This window comes from Emydura macquarii, unplaced genomic scaffold (genome assembly GCF_026122565.2).
Source record: "Emydura macquarii macquarii isolate MOO-44397 ecotype Brisbane River unplaced genomic scaffold, CSIRO-AGI_Emac_v2 contig_499, whole genome shotgun sequence".
Lineage (NCBI taxonomy): Eukaryota > Metazoa > Chordata > Testudines > Chelidae > Emydura > Emydura macquarii.
In genome coordinates, this window is record NW_027130636.1 from 5,767,775 (window position 1) to 5,780,587 (window position 12,813).

The 12,813-nt window shown below is 46.3% G+C and overlaps 2 protein-coding genes across 4 annotated transcripts in view; one reads left to right on the forward strand and one right to left on the reverse strand.

Moving 5' to 3' along the window:
- Positions 1 to 12,813, forward strand: part of MYO7B (myosin VIIB) — a 75,957-nt gene that overhangs the window by 32,132 nt on the left and 31,012 nt on the right. Inside the window, exons 18-23 of the mRNA XM_067538850.1 lie at positions 42 to 260; positions 1,561 to 1,668; positions 2,756 to 2,935; positions 5,206 to 5,415; positions 6,391 to 6,561; positions 11,492 to 11,572. Of these exons, the coding sequence (XP_067394951.1) occupies positions 42 to 260; positions 1,561 to 1,668; positions 2,756 to 2,935; positions 5,206 to 5,415; positions 6,391 to 6,561; positions 11,492 to 11,572 (969 nt within the window). The remainder of the gene's footprint in view (positions 1 to 41; positions 261 to 1,560; positions 1,669 to 2,755; positions 2,936 to 5,205; positions 5,416 to 6,390; positions 6,562 to 11,491; positions 11,573 to 12,813) is intronic.
- Positions 1 to 12,813, reverse strand: part of LIMS2 (LIM zinc finger domain containing 2) — a 107,046-nt gene that overhangs the window by 3,302 nt on the left and 90,931 nt on the right. Inside the window, exons 9-10 of one of the 3 annotated variants that reach the window (XR_010918149.1) lie at positions 12,406 to 12,600; positions 6,086 to 6,617 (exon numbers count right to left, since the gene is read on the reverse strand). Coding sequence is in view for 1 of the 3 variants with exons in the window: in XM_067538847.1 (XP_067394948.1) it covers positions 12,579 to 12,600 (22 nt within the window). In the remaining 2 variants the exon portion in view is untranslated. Of the gene's footprint in view, positions 1 to 6,085; positions 6,618 to 11,034; positions 12,601 to 12,813 lie in introns of those variants that run through there. The other 2 variants (XR_010918150.1, XM_067538847.1) reach the window with 2 other exon arrangements.

The following is a 12,813-nucleotide window of genomic DNA, read 5'->3' on the forward strand; positions in this document are numbered from 1 at the left end:
CAAGCCTAATCACTTCAGTTCATTCTTTCCACCTGCTGCAGATCCTGCTGGGCTTCGAGCGTCTGCAGGCCCTCTTCCGGAGCCGGCGACTTGCTAAGCAGTACAAAACAGCCCGCGCTAGCGTGATTAAGTTTCAGGCCCTGTGCCGAGGTTACCTGGTACGTCAGAGGACAGCAGAGCAGATGAAGGCCGTGTGTGTTATACAGGCATATGCCAGGGGGATGTTTGTGCGTAGGAGTTTCCAGAGGATGAAGAGAGAGGTACGTATGCACAGACAGTCATCTTTGAAACATGATGCTAAGATGCTCTGATGAGCATGGAGAGCAGCAGGCTCCTTATAGGTAGCTAGTCCCTATAGGATAACATAGTGTCCCCTGATGAGTTCTTAAGGCATCACCGTAGAGTTGATTGTGGGATTTTCTCTTTGGTGTAGAATCCTATAGTTAGCATGATGCTGGTTCTCCAGGGTCTTGACAGGTATGAGGGCAAGCTCTTTAACATACACATCTCATGTATGTTTGACTTCTGTGCTTATTAAATGAGGGGGTTTGCAGACATGGGACAAAATCACTTGGGGAAATTGCAAAAAAATAAAATGCATTTTGTTTTAAAAAGCAAAGAGAGTTCAGGAATATTTCTGTGTGGGAGGGAAGACAAAAATCTACTTAATACATATGATAATATGTTCCAGTAACTTCTGAAAAGGTAGATCCATTTCTATAACAGGGCCTGATGTTGTCTTTTGTGAAAATCATACTGTATTGCATTCTGGAATGTGATATAGACTGCCATAGACAAAAGTCCTTATTTATTATTTGTATTGCAGTAGCACCTAGGCACCCCAGTCACGGGCCAGGTCCCCACTGTGCTAGGCGCGGTACAAACTCAACAAAGACTGTCTCCGCCCACGGCTTTTCTAACAAGCCTATTATCAAATGTCAAATCCAAAGATGAACTTCAACTTTGACCCTACTCTCCTCTAGTGCCTTCATACAGCCACTGCTACTTGCCAGGGGCCAAACGCATACTAAGAGGGGAAGATCTGGGGTTTGCTTTTCTTCCTTCTCTCACTTATTCCCATGCAAGATTATCAGGGCAAGCCCTTCCTGACTCCCTTCCTGGGGTAAGCATTCAAGCTTAGAGCAGACTTGTAAAGTCAGTGCACTTTCTTTTACTGCCAGGAACGTCCTTACAAGCATTTGTAAAGGGGATGGAATGACAAAATGCACCCTCAGTTCTTGCCTCTTGTAAAGGACAGATAGAGCCCTTGTTGAGGAGCCCCAGTAGCCTCCTGGGCATTTTCTTTCATTTGAATATCAGCCCTTTTTAAACTAGAGAATTCCAAAGGCAAAAGTTCTTCTTTTATAGTTTTCTTATATCTAAATGTTGCTAGTTTATATGGGCCCTGTTCCCAAAGACACCAAATCTACAGCTGAGTAGCCACTGGTGGCTGTTACTAAAATCTTGGTGTGGGCAGCCTCCCCTGCTTCCTGAATGATGACAGAATGCAGCCAGTAGAGCAGGGTGGAGACAGTCATAAAGCACTACTGTTCCCTGCAGCACCAGCATAGACTAGAAGCCAGAAGTCTACGCTTACAAGAGGAAAAGCGCCTCATCCAAATCATCGGGCCAATGAGAGCCAAGCAAGAAGCCATGAAGCTAGAAAAGGTAGGTGTTGGAGGGACGCATGCAGAGTTCTTGCATGTGCTCATGGACACCCCACTCCACTAAACACACCTGCATGGACTTGCTCAACTGTCCACACACCCACATATGCATAGGGCTGCATTTTCAAAGCGTAGTAACATGCAGGTCCAGTTGTGACCCCCCACTCGTGTATGCAAAGTAGGAACAAGCAAGTCAGATGTGCTTGTCTGCCTGCACCTTTCCCCAGATTGCTCGTGCCACTCTAGCTGTAGCATGGCCAATGCATTACCGAATAGTTAAACCATATTCTTCTCTTAAGAGTTTGCAATTCTGTGCTTTCCCTGTAGCAGACATTGGCAACACTGTTGCATTGTTTGTAGGTCAACATTTAAAACAAAAATTAATGAGCATCTATAGTCAGGCTCCTAATCCATGACTTTAGGCTGCCAGTTTTGGAAACCTGTCCATATCCTCCTTATCTCATCAGCTAGTATACATCAGTCAGTGAAGAACTGACTGTCTGATATTTTCTTTTGTAATGTTCCATAATCCAACCAATATAACCTGTTGGTCATTTGGGATCTGAAACTATTTTCCCTCCCCCTGAAAAAGCTTTGCTGGTCACGTGTTTATAAGAACAGGTGGAAACATGGAAAGCTGTTGACTTTGTGGCTTTCTACAACTGCCAAAACAAAAGTGACTTTTTGTAAAGATGAAGAGGAGAATAAGGTTGGGCCCAATTCTGTTTTCACTTTCTCCCAGCATTAAATTGGTGTGATTCATTGATTCCTGAACTATCCCAATGTGAGTGGGATCAGAAGCAGACCTTTGTCAGTTTTTGTTTTATGTCCCACTTCTAGCATGGTACTTTAATTATTTCTCATGCCCGAGATGGTGTTGATCCTGGGTGCAGATATGCCACACCCATGTGACTCACCAGTACAAGCACTATTTTGTACTGCTACTGTGTATCTACATTAGGAGTTTGTACTGGTCCAGCTGCACCTATGTAGCTACATCAACATAAATGTCTCTAATCTCGACAAGACCTTAGTTCTAGCTAATCGCGGTTCCTGTTAATCTTAATGTGCTTTTTGTGTGTTGAAAGGAGCACCTGGCTAATCTGAAGAGAGAGGAGGAGGAGGAAAAACAAAAGAAACACAATGCTCTCTCCAACAAACAACCACTTCATGATGTTATCAGCGACCAGGAAATGGTGGATAAAGTGTTTGGTTTTCTGCCCTCTATGATTGGAGGCCAAGAAGGGCAGGCTCCTCTTGGATTTGAGGTAAAGAAATGATGGGTCAGATTCATGCCTGGTGTAATGTCCCTGACTTTGCTGAAGTTGCCCCAAGGCCCTTTGCTGAAGTTGCCCCTTGTTTGGCTCAACAAGCTTTTATAAGGTGAAAACATGAGCAAAAGAGACCAGAAGAGAAGAGCTAAGTGGATCCACTCTCTTGAGTCACATGATCTCATGCCCTTGGCATCCTGGGGAAGCTCATTAGTAGTTCAGTTAGCATAAGCTTGTGTCTCGTACACAGCTTGAATGCTCTATGCATCCTAATGCCAGTTCCTTTCCACTGGTGGACCCTAACAGACCTTTGCCAGCCTCTTCATACTGCATCAGTCTCGTTGTTCTACTCCCAAGGCCAGATTCTCTTTCTATAATTTTTTGGTAGTCTTTTGCAGTACATGCATGTATTTGTTGTATATTTAGTATTTTTCTCTTTGAAAACAAGAGTGAGGTATAGTGGTGCTGATATACAGAGTTGTGTAGCTTGTATGATAGCATAAGTTAGTATTTTATCTGGGGGCAGATCTTGTTTTACGTACAGTACCTAAATCTTGGAAAGGATATTCCAGAAATGGCCAGCATATTACCCATGCCCTAGTGAGATGTGCTGTGGAGCCTCTCCGGCTTGATAATTTGTGTGCCTTGGAAAGGAATGTATAGCAGGGCATGGTATCTACTCCCCACTATTGCCTTCAGGTGTCAGATTCAGGAAGAAGTTGCAGAAGATATTTCAAGCCACACCAAGGAAAGCTAAGGCTGGTCTACACTAGAAAATTAGGTTGGTTTAACTACTAGGGATGTAAAAGCTTAACTGTTTAAATGGTAATCAGCTGTTTAAACGTTTTAAAATGATTACCAATTAAACTGGGGAGAGGGGAGCGGCAGCTGGGCTCCCCGCAAGCAAGAGCTCCCAGCAACGGCTCTGTACACGCAGCGGTGGGGAGCTGTGGCTAGGCAGCCCTCGCTTGGCTGTGAGGAGCCAAGCCCAGAACGTCTCACCCCCGCCCTCCCATACGCTTACCCGTTTATATGTTTTATTTTTAGAACATTTAAATGGGTTTTTAATTAAACTAATTTTTACATCCCTATTAACTATGTCAGTCACAGATGTAAAAAATCCACACCCCTGAGAGGTGTTGTTAAGCTGACCTAAAGCCCCATGTAGACAGCGCTTCCGCTGACCAATGCGCTGCCTTCAGGGAGGTGAATTACCTATACGGATAAGAGAACCCCTCCCACTGGCCTACACTGAAGGACTTGAGTGGCACAGCTAGGCCGTTGTAGTGTGTTAAGTTCAGGCAAGCCCTCAGTCCTACTTAACAGGCACAGAACTGTCTTCTCAGCATTTTGTTGAGACCTCTGCTTGTGGCTTGTTGATCTGGTTGAGGTTAGGTCTAGTCTTCTGCTGAGCGCCCTCTGCCTTAAGAAAGCCAGCTTCATCTCTGCAGAAGGCCAGGGAAGATCTGGCAGACTTGAGGAAGTGCAGTCACTTGGGAGGGTTTAGTGCTGGGAGGTCCTTTCTTAGCATCTCCTCCTTTGGGCTACTCGGGTTTAGCTCTCCCAGCACCCCATTCAGGATCAAGTAATTTGGGGCCGTTTCCATTCACATCAGAGGATGAGTGACAGATGATTCCAGTATTAGCTGCACCAACCACCTTAGGTCATCAGTCTGAATGAAGTGCGCTCGGGTTGCTTTAACTCCAAGTGCTTTAACTCCACTACATTCAGAACTGCAGGGTTCTGAAAGCCCTTGACTGACACTGACACAGGGCTAATGCATCCTGGCCCTTCTCCTCTGCCTGAGTCTCTAGCACTGGAGGAGGAGCACAGGGAACAGAGGAAAGAGACTTCAGAGTTGCAGAAGGCGTCCTTGGTCCTAAAGGAAGCTATCATTACCCTTTGTGGGAATGGAGAGGGAGGAGGCAGGTCAATTAGAATGAACAAGTAAGTCTCTCTCTAGGTCAGTGTAGAGTGAGAGCTAGAGGGAATTCTAGGATAATGAGATAAAGCTTGGCTTTCCCAATGAGCAGACACCAGTGTCCCTAGGCCAGCTGAGAACCCTGGCTAAGTGACGGTTAAATCTCCCAGAGCAGGATAGGCGCAGCTCTAGTGCCTAGTTCTAGCTGGTGAAAGTAGCACTGATATTAATTGAGCGCCACCTGGCTGGGAGCCCAAGGGCTTTTTCTGGCACAGCCACGTGGCAGAAAATAAAAATACAGGGTATGGGGAGAAAAGAAACGTGCTCTCGTCTGTGTTCTGTGCAGGACCTGGAAGCTAAGGCAGACAAGCTGGCTGAGGTGGACTTGGACATGATTCCCATGAGTGTGGAGCTGGAAGAGGAAGTCGACAACCTGGCAGAATACACGTTTCCAAAGTTTGCAGCCACTTACTTCCAGGGATCTTCTACACACACACACATCCGGAGGCCGCTGCGTCATCCACTGCTCTACCATGATGAGAAGGATGATATCCTGGTATCACGTTTCTTCCTTGCAGCGCCTCTGCTAAGCTGTGCTGGCTCCCTAGCTCCCTGCCTGCTTGCCTGACCACTCCTGCTGCCCCTAGTTGTCAAGGTGGGGGGAAGGAAGTGCTTCAGGCTCACCCTTCACCCAGCTGCTGCTGGGACTTCTGGTCTTTGATGGGGAGTGGAGGTCCACGCCTTCCCATCATCCTGCTCCTGCTGTTCCATCCACAGAGTGAGGAGTTCTGGGATTCCCTCGCTAAGCACAAGGCAGCCTTAGAAAATGAAGGTTCCCATCTTGCAAGAGATTTGATGTCACTCCCTTGCTAGTTTGGGTCCTAAGGGCTCTTGAGAAAGCTGAACGCTGGCTGCCAGTCACTGAGTCAGTGCAGACTCCGGGTCAGCTAACGTTTCTGTACCACACCAGCCCCATCCTCTACCCTCACCAATATTCAAAAAGCTGCCTCACAACAGCAGCTGTCTGAAGGGTTTAGTAATAATTCAGCAAGTCTAAGGGCTTGTCTACACTTAAAATGCTGTGGCAGCACAGCCACACCATTGGAGTACTTCCGTGAAGACACTACCTATGCTAACGGGTGCTCCGGTTTTCCCATTGGCATAGCTACTCCACCTCCCTGAGAGGTGGTAGCTGGGTTGATGGGAGAATTGTCTGCTGTCTACACCAGGGCTTAGGTTGGTTTAACCACGTCCTTCAGCCGGGGGGGAGATGTCACATCACTGAGCGACGTAGTTAGATCAGGCCTAACATTCCCACCAGAGCCACCTGAAGCTTCACACTCCATCCTTTCTGCATTCGGATATCTGAATATTGCTCAGATATGACATGAGGGTCTATGGAAACTTCCCATGTGAATGATATGGAGCACAGGATTTTACCTGCCTGAATAGCGGGTGGAGAAGCCAGAAGTCCTACCTGTATATAGATGTGTGTGTGTGTTTGCCTCCATATCTGTCTCCTGCTTTCCAGGCTTCTTTGGCCGTGTGGAATATCATCCTACGGTTCATGGGCGAACTCCCAGAGCCAGCAATGTTTGCTAAGAACACCAACAGCAAGAGCAGCTCTGTGATGTCGCAAATATATGATACGCTTGGCAAGAAAAGCCAGATCCAGCTTATGGGCAACAACGCTCCAGCTCCGGTAAGAGTGAGGAGCCTTTATTTTCAGATTCTTCCATCTGCTATTGTCCTGCTGTACTGAGTGGCGAGAGAAGCAAAGGAACATGTGAAGGCTTTATCACTCCTGCATTTAACACATACCAGTAGTCTCCCTGGCACGTCTCTGGGAAAGCCAGCCCCGCTGGAGGACACTGCAGCCAGCTCTGGCAACAGGGGTGAAGACATTCACATACCAGTAGCAGGGCTTAAATTTTCCACCCACTGGGTGGAAAGCCTCAATTTGAGACAACCCCTATGCATTATGGGTCACGTTTTCAAGCATTCAGCATACAAGCTGTGATGCGTATGGCCAGGTTTTCAAAAGAACCTGGCACCCAAAGTACTGAACACTTAACAACCTGACCCTGTGTTTAAAGAGATCATTTAAAATACTTTTACTAGCAGTTTTAATAACATCTTAGAATGTTTAAACCAGTTGTAATTTCATTTCTTCCCAAGTGGTTGTAGCTGGAAACAGCCTTTTTCTCCATCTAGATCCTGTCTCTAGAGATCCCTGCTGTAGGCATCACGTAGGCCTTTTGAGGGTGGCACCTACAGAAGGGATCTGCACAGGCAAGGCAGGTGGACAACAACCAACACTGGTAAACCCTTTTTTCTCTTCCATGGAAGGTAGCCTCAGAATTGTTGGGTGTTGGCATTCTAGCCCACATTGATGAAAAAGGACAGCTCATGCTGGTGACCTACAGGAGAAATGTGGGCACAGCAGTTGTGGTTTGCTCTGCAGAAGGGATGACCTACTGTAAGGTTTTCTATAGCACACATCAGACTAGTATTTAAGCAGTTAGATGAACCTTTGGTGACCTGCAAGTGATAGAACTAAAGGCTGGTGACAGTAACTTTCTCTTTGCATTCCTGTAGGATGCTGATTTGTGCCTTTCATTACGGCTAAGTGAAATCATGCAGCTAGCAGTGCTTGTGAGAGCCCAAGTCCTGACTGGCAACCAAAACGGGCCTGTCAATGGGTAGGCTTACTGCTGGTGCTCCCGATTGTGGCCAACTGGGGCACAGCAGGCTCTTTCAGGCAGTCCTGGGATAGGCTCTGGCCCCATCAGGCCTTCTGGCCTCATCAGGAGGAGGGTGCAACAGGGGAGGCCTCCTGAATTGCACTGAGAAAGTAGGGCAATTGGCCAGTTATCTCAAGAGCCTATACACAAATGCAAGAAGCCTGGGAAACAAGCAGGAGGAATTGGAAGTCCTGGCACAGTCAAGGAACTATGATATGATTGAAATAACCAAGACTTGGGGTAACTCACACAACTGGAGCACTTTCACGGATGGCTATAAACTGTTCAGGAAGGACAGACAGGGGCGAAAGGGTGGAGGAGTTGCACTGTATGTAAGAGAGCACTATGATTGCTCTGAGCTCCAATATGAAACTGGAGATAAGCCAGTTGAGAGTCTCTGGGTTAAGCTTAGAAGCAAGAACAATAAGGGTGATCTCGTGGTGGGTGTCTGTTATAGACCACCAGATGAGAAGGACGAGGTAGATGAGGCTTTCTTCAGTCAACTAGGGAAAGTTTCTAGTTCACAGGACCTGGTTCTCATGGGGGAACTTCAATCACCCTGACATCTGCTGGAAGAGCAATACAGCAGAGCACAGACAATCCAGGAAGTTTTTGGAGAGTGTTGCAGACAACTTCCTGGTGCAAGTGCTGGAGAAACCAACTAGGGGCCTTGCTCCTCTTGACTTGCTGCTCACAAACAGGGAAGATTTGGTAGGGGAAGTAGAAGTGGGTGGCAACCTAGGCAGCAGTGACCATGAGATGGTAGAGTTCAGGATCCTGATAAAAGGAAGAAAGGAGAACAGCACGATACGGACCATGGACTTCAGAAAAGCAGATTTTGACTCCCTCAAGGAGCTGATGGACAGGATCCCCTGGGAGGCTAATATGAGGGGGAAAGGAATCCAAGAGAGCTGGCTGTATTTTAAAGAAACCTTACTGAGGCTGCAGGAACAAACCATCCCGATGTGCAGAAAGAATAGCAAATGTGATAGGCACCCAGCTTGGCTTAACAAAGAAATCTTTGGTGAGCTTAAACACAAAAAAGACGCTTACAAGAAGTGGAAGCTTGGTCAGATGACTAGGGAGGATTATAAAAATACTGCTGAAACATGTAGGAATGAAATCAGGAAGGCCAAAGCACAATTGGAGTTGCAGCTAGCAAAGGACGTGAAGGGGAACAAGAAGGGTTTCTACAAGTATGTTACCAACAAGAGGAAGATTCGGAAAAGTGTGGGCCCCTTACAGAATGGGGGAGGCAACCTAGTGACAAAGGACATGGAGAAAGTTGAGGTACTCAATGCCTTTTTTGCCTCTGTCTTCAAAGACAAGGTCAGCTCCCAGACTACTGCAATGGGCAGCACAGAATGGGGAGGAGGTGAACTTCCCTCAGTGCTGAAGGAACAGGTTCAGGACTATTTAGAAAGATTGGACATACACAGGTCCATGGGGCCAGATGCAATGCATCTGAGGGTGCTGAGGGATTGGCTGATGTGATTTCAGAGCCATTAGCTATTATCTTTGAAAGTGTGTGGCAATTGGGGGAGGTCCCTGATGACTGGAAAAGGGCAAATATAGTGCCCATCTTCAAGAAAAGGAAGAAAGAGGATCCAGGAAACTACAGACCTGTCAGCCTCACCTTAATCCCAGGCAAAATCATGAAGCAGGTCCTCAAGGAATCCATTTTAAGGCACTTGGAAGAGAGGAAGGTGATCAGGAACAGTCAACACGGATTCACCAAGGGCAAATCATGCCTGACCAACCTGATTGCCTTCTATGAAGAGGTGACTGGCTCTGTGGATGTGGGGAAAGAGGTGGACATGATATACCTTGACTGAAGCAAAGCTTTTGCTATCAGCAAGTTAAAGAAGTATGGGTTGGATGAATGGATTATAAAATGGATAGACAGCTGGCTAGATCATCAGGCTCAACGGGGTAGTGATCAATGGCTCAATGTCTAGCTGGCAGCCAATAACAAGTGGAATGCCCCAGGGGTCGGTCCTGAGGCCGGTTTTGTTCAACATCTTCATTAATAATCTGGAGGATGGGGTAGATTGCACCCTCAGCAAGTTTGCAGATGACACTAAGCTAGGGGGAATGGTAGATACCCTAGAAGGTAGGGATAGGATACAGAGTAACCTAGAAAAATTGGAGGATTGGGCCAAAAGAAATCTGATGAGGTTCAACAAGGATAAGTGCAGAGTCTTGCACTTAGAATGGAAGAATCCCATGCACAACTACAGACTGGAGACCGACGGGCTAAGCAGCACTTATGTAGAAAAAGACCTGGGGTTTACAGTGGGTAAGAAGCTGGATATGAGTCAGCAGTGTGTCCTGGCTGCCAAAAAGGCTAATAGCATATTGGGCTGAATTAATAGAAGCATTGCCAGCAGATGGAGGGAAGTGATTATTCCACTCTATTCGGCACTGGTGGGGCCGCATTTGGAGTATTGTGTCCAGTTTTGGGCCCCCCACTACAATAAGGATGTGGACAAGTTGGAGAGAGTCCAGCAGAGGGCAAAGAAAATGATTAGGGGGCTGGAGCACAAGACTTATGAGGAGAGACTGAAGGAACTGGGCTTTTTTAGTCTGCAAAAGAGAAGAATGAGGGGGGATTTGATAGCAGCCTTTAACTACCTGAAAGGGGTTTCCAGGGAGGATGGAGCTAGGCTGTTCTCAATGGTAGCAGATAACAGAACAAGGAGCAATGATCTGAAGTTGCAGTGGGGGCGGTCTAGGTTGGATATTAGGAAAAAGTTTTTCACTGGGAGGGTGGTGAAGCACTGGAATGGGTTACCTAGGGAGGTGGTGGAATCTCCATCTTTAGAGGTTTTTAAGCTGCAGCTTGACAAAGCCCTGGCTGGGATGATTTAGCTGAGGTTAGTCCTGCTTTGAGCAGGAGATTGGACTAGATGACCTCCTAAAGTCCCTTACAACTCTAATCTTCTATGATTCTTTCAAGGGGTTAGCACAAGAGGCCCTCTGCTCCTCCCAGCTAGCCCCAAATGAACTGGGCTTTCCCTCTTAACTCCTCCCTCCAGGTTTGGCCCTGCTCACAGACCAAGTAGGGCAAGATCAATTAAGCCCACAGGCTCTCATTAACTTCTTCCCAGCTAGTGCAGGGTTAGTACACCCTGCCCCAGGATCAAAGAGCATCTTGCGTTTAACATTGCTCCATTCCCCTAGGGAGGCTTCCAAGGCCTAATGGGACGTTGCAGCCTGGTTGGGGTGTGAATCTGTGACTGGCTGTGCTCACACAGAACTAGAGTGAATGATGCAGAGATCCTGAAATGTAAAACATGCTGATTTTTGCCTTGAAGCTATTCAGAGTTCTTCATGGTGGCCAAGTCCTGATGAAAACACATTCCATTTCCATTGTTCAATAAACAGTTTAAAGTAAAGGAAGAAGATGGTGGAGGATGAGATTTCTAAAGTGTCAAGCCCTGGCATAACTATTCTATTTTTTCATTCCAGGCAGTTGTAACTGAATTCACGTGTGAGTAGTTAACTGAACTGCTGAAGAGCGAATGCTCTCACAAAATACAAATACTTTTCTATTATTTGCAAAGAAAATAAAGGCACAATAGAGTGCACAATGAATGAGAGAGACACAGTGGGCCAGACCCTCAGCCGACACAAATCATTGTAGCTCCACTGAAGTCCATGCAAATTTACACCAGCTAAGATTCTGACTCAGTATTTCTAGAGGACATTTTCAGAACGCTCTCAATCCAAAGGCTCTGACACTGGAGAGAAGGTATTTTGGTTGATGAGGATTCACTTCACATAGATCAGCATTTTTTTTTTCCTGATTGCCATTCCTTAATTCACTGGTCTTGACTGTGCTTTGGGCATTGAACTAATTTTCTGTCATGACTGTGTCTATCTTAGGGAGACTACAGAAGGGATAACAGAGTCTTTAAGGGGGTCTCCTCCATGAAGCTGAAACATTCCTCACAGCTGACAGAAAAGGTCAGAGACACACTGAAGTAGCTTTCCCCAGCTATCTTAGGCAGACACTTAGGTAGTGTCTGTCAGCATGGGGAGGCAAGAGGCATGGCAGTCCCCTGGCTAAGAGCTCCCTCCCCTGGCAGCTCCAAGGCCAACCTTTCCCTGTGTGTGGAACTCCTGGTGTGCTCTGCTATTTTCCATGGAAACTCTCACACTACCCATCCTGTGGTCATTCATTTCCTGGCAGGTCCCCCTTCAGCCAGACCTGCCAGCACTTCCAGCTCCTGCTGAAGAGGAGTTCTCCTGCACAATGAGCCCTGCATTATTAACAGTTGTACCTACAGGCCTCAGTCAGGATCCCATTGTGCTGTACAAATATAGTGAGTGTTCTGCCTTCAACATCTTACATCTGCTTCCCCAGAGGCAATTGCTCCAGAACAGAGACCTCAGATCCTCTTCCACTCACAGTGAGAAAAATCTTTCCCTCTCATGCACCTCTCAACAATCCCCAGTCCCTGGGGTGCGTACACTGGGTGGTTCAAATTCAGATTTTCTCCAGTCCTCCTCTGAAGCCCCTGAGACAATCCCTCCCCCAGTCTCTCTCACAGATCATAGAATCATAGAATATTAGCATTGGAAGGGACCTCAGGAGGTCATCTAGTCCAACCCCCTGCTCAAAGTAGGACTAACCTCAGCTAACAGCTTTTGGTCACCTCCTGGATTAATTCCCAAGCATCACGTAAAGTAAAAGAGATGGCTATCCAATGACTATGAATATAGTTTTACAGTATTCTATGCTGAAATCACAAGATGCAGCAATATAAAACTAAGTACTACAGTAGGAGATAAATTACCTTTATCATCCTTTGATGTTGTTTTGCTTTCTTTGGATTCCTTAGCAGAGCTTTTTCATTTTCTTCCTCTTCACCATTATGGATCGCTGGAATGTCTTAGCCTTTCTAATCCTTGCAACTGGAAGATTCCAGGCTGAGCTTCCTACTCTTTCATGGCAAGGACGGACCTTTCTTCACCAGGACACTGAACTAGACCTGGTTGAGGGGAAAAGAAAAAAAAAAAAAAAAAGACAAAGGTCACATAAAATTTTGCAGAGTTCACTGATAATGTTACTGGAAATTGCCATTTACCAGTTTTCAGTAAATGAAAAAAAAATTGTTGGTATGTTTGATAGAAAATGTGTTGAAAAGCTTCACACAAAATATTAAAAATGTAAAAACTACCCCCAAAGTTATTTGCCATATTTG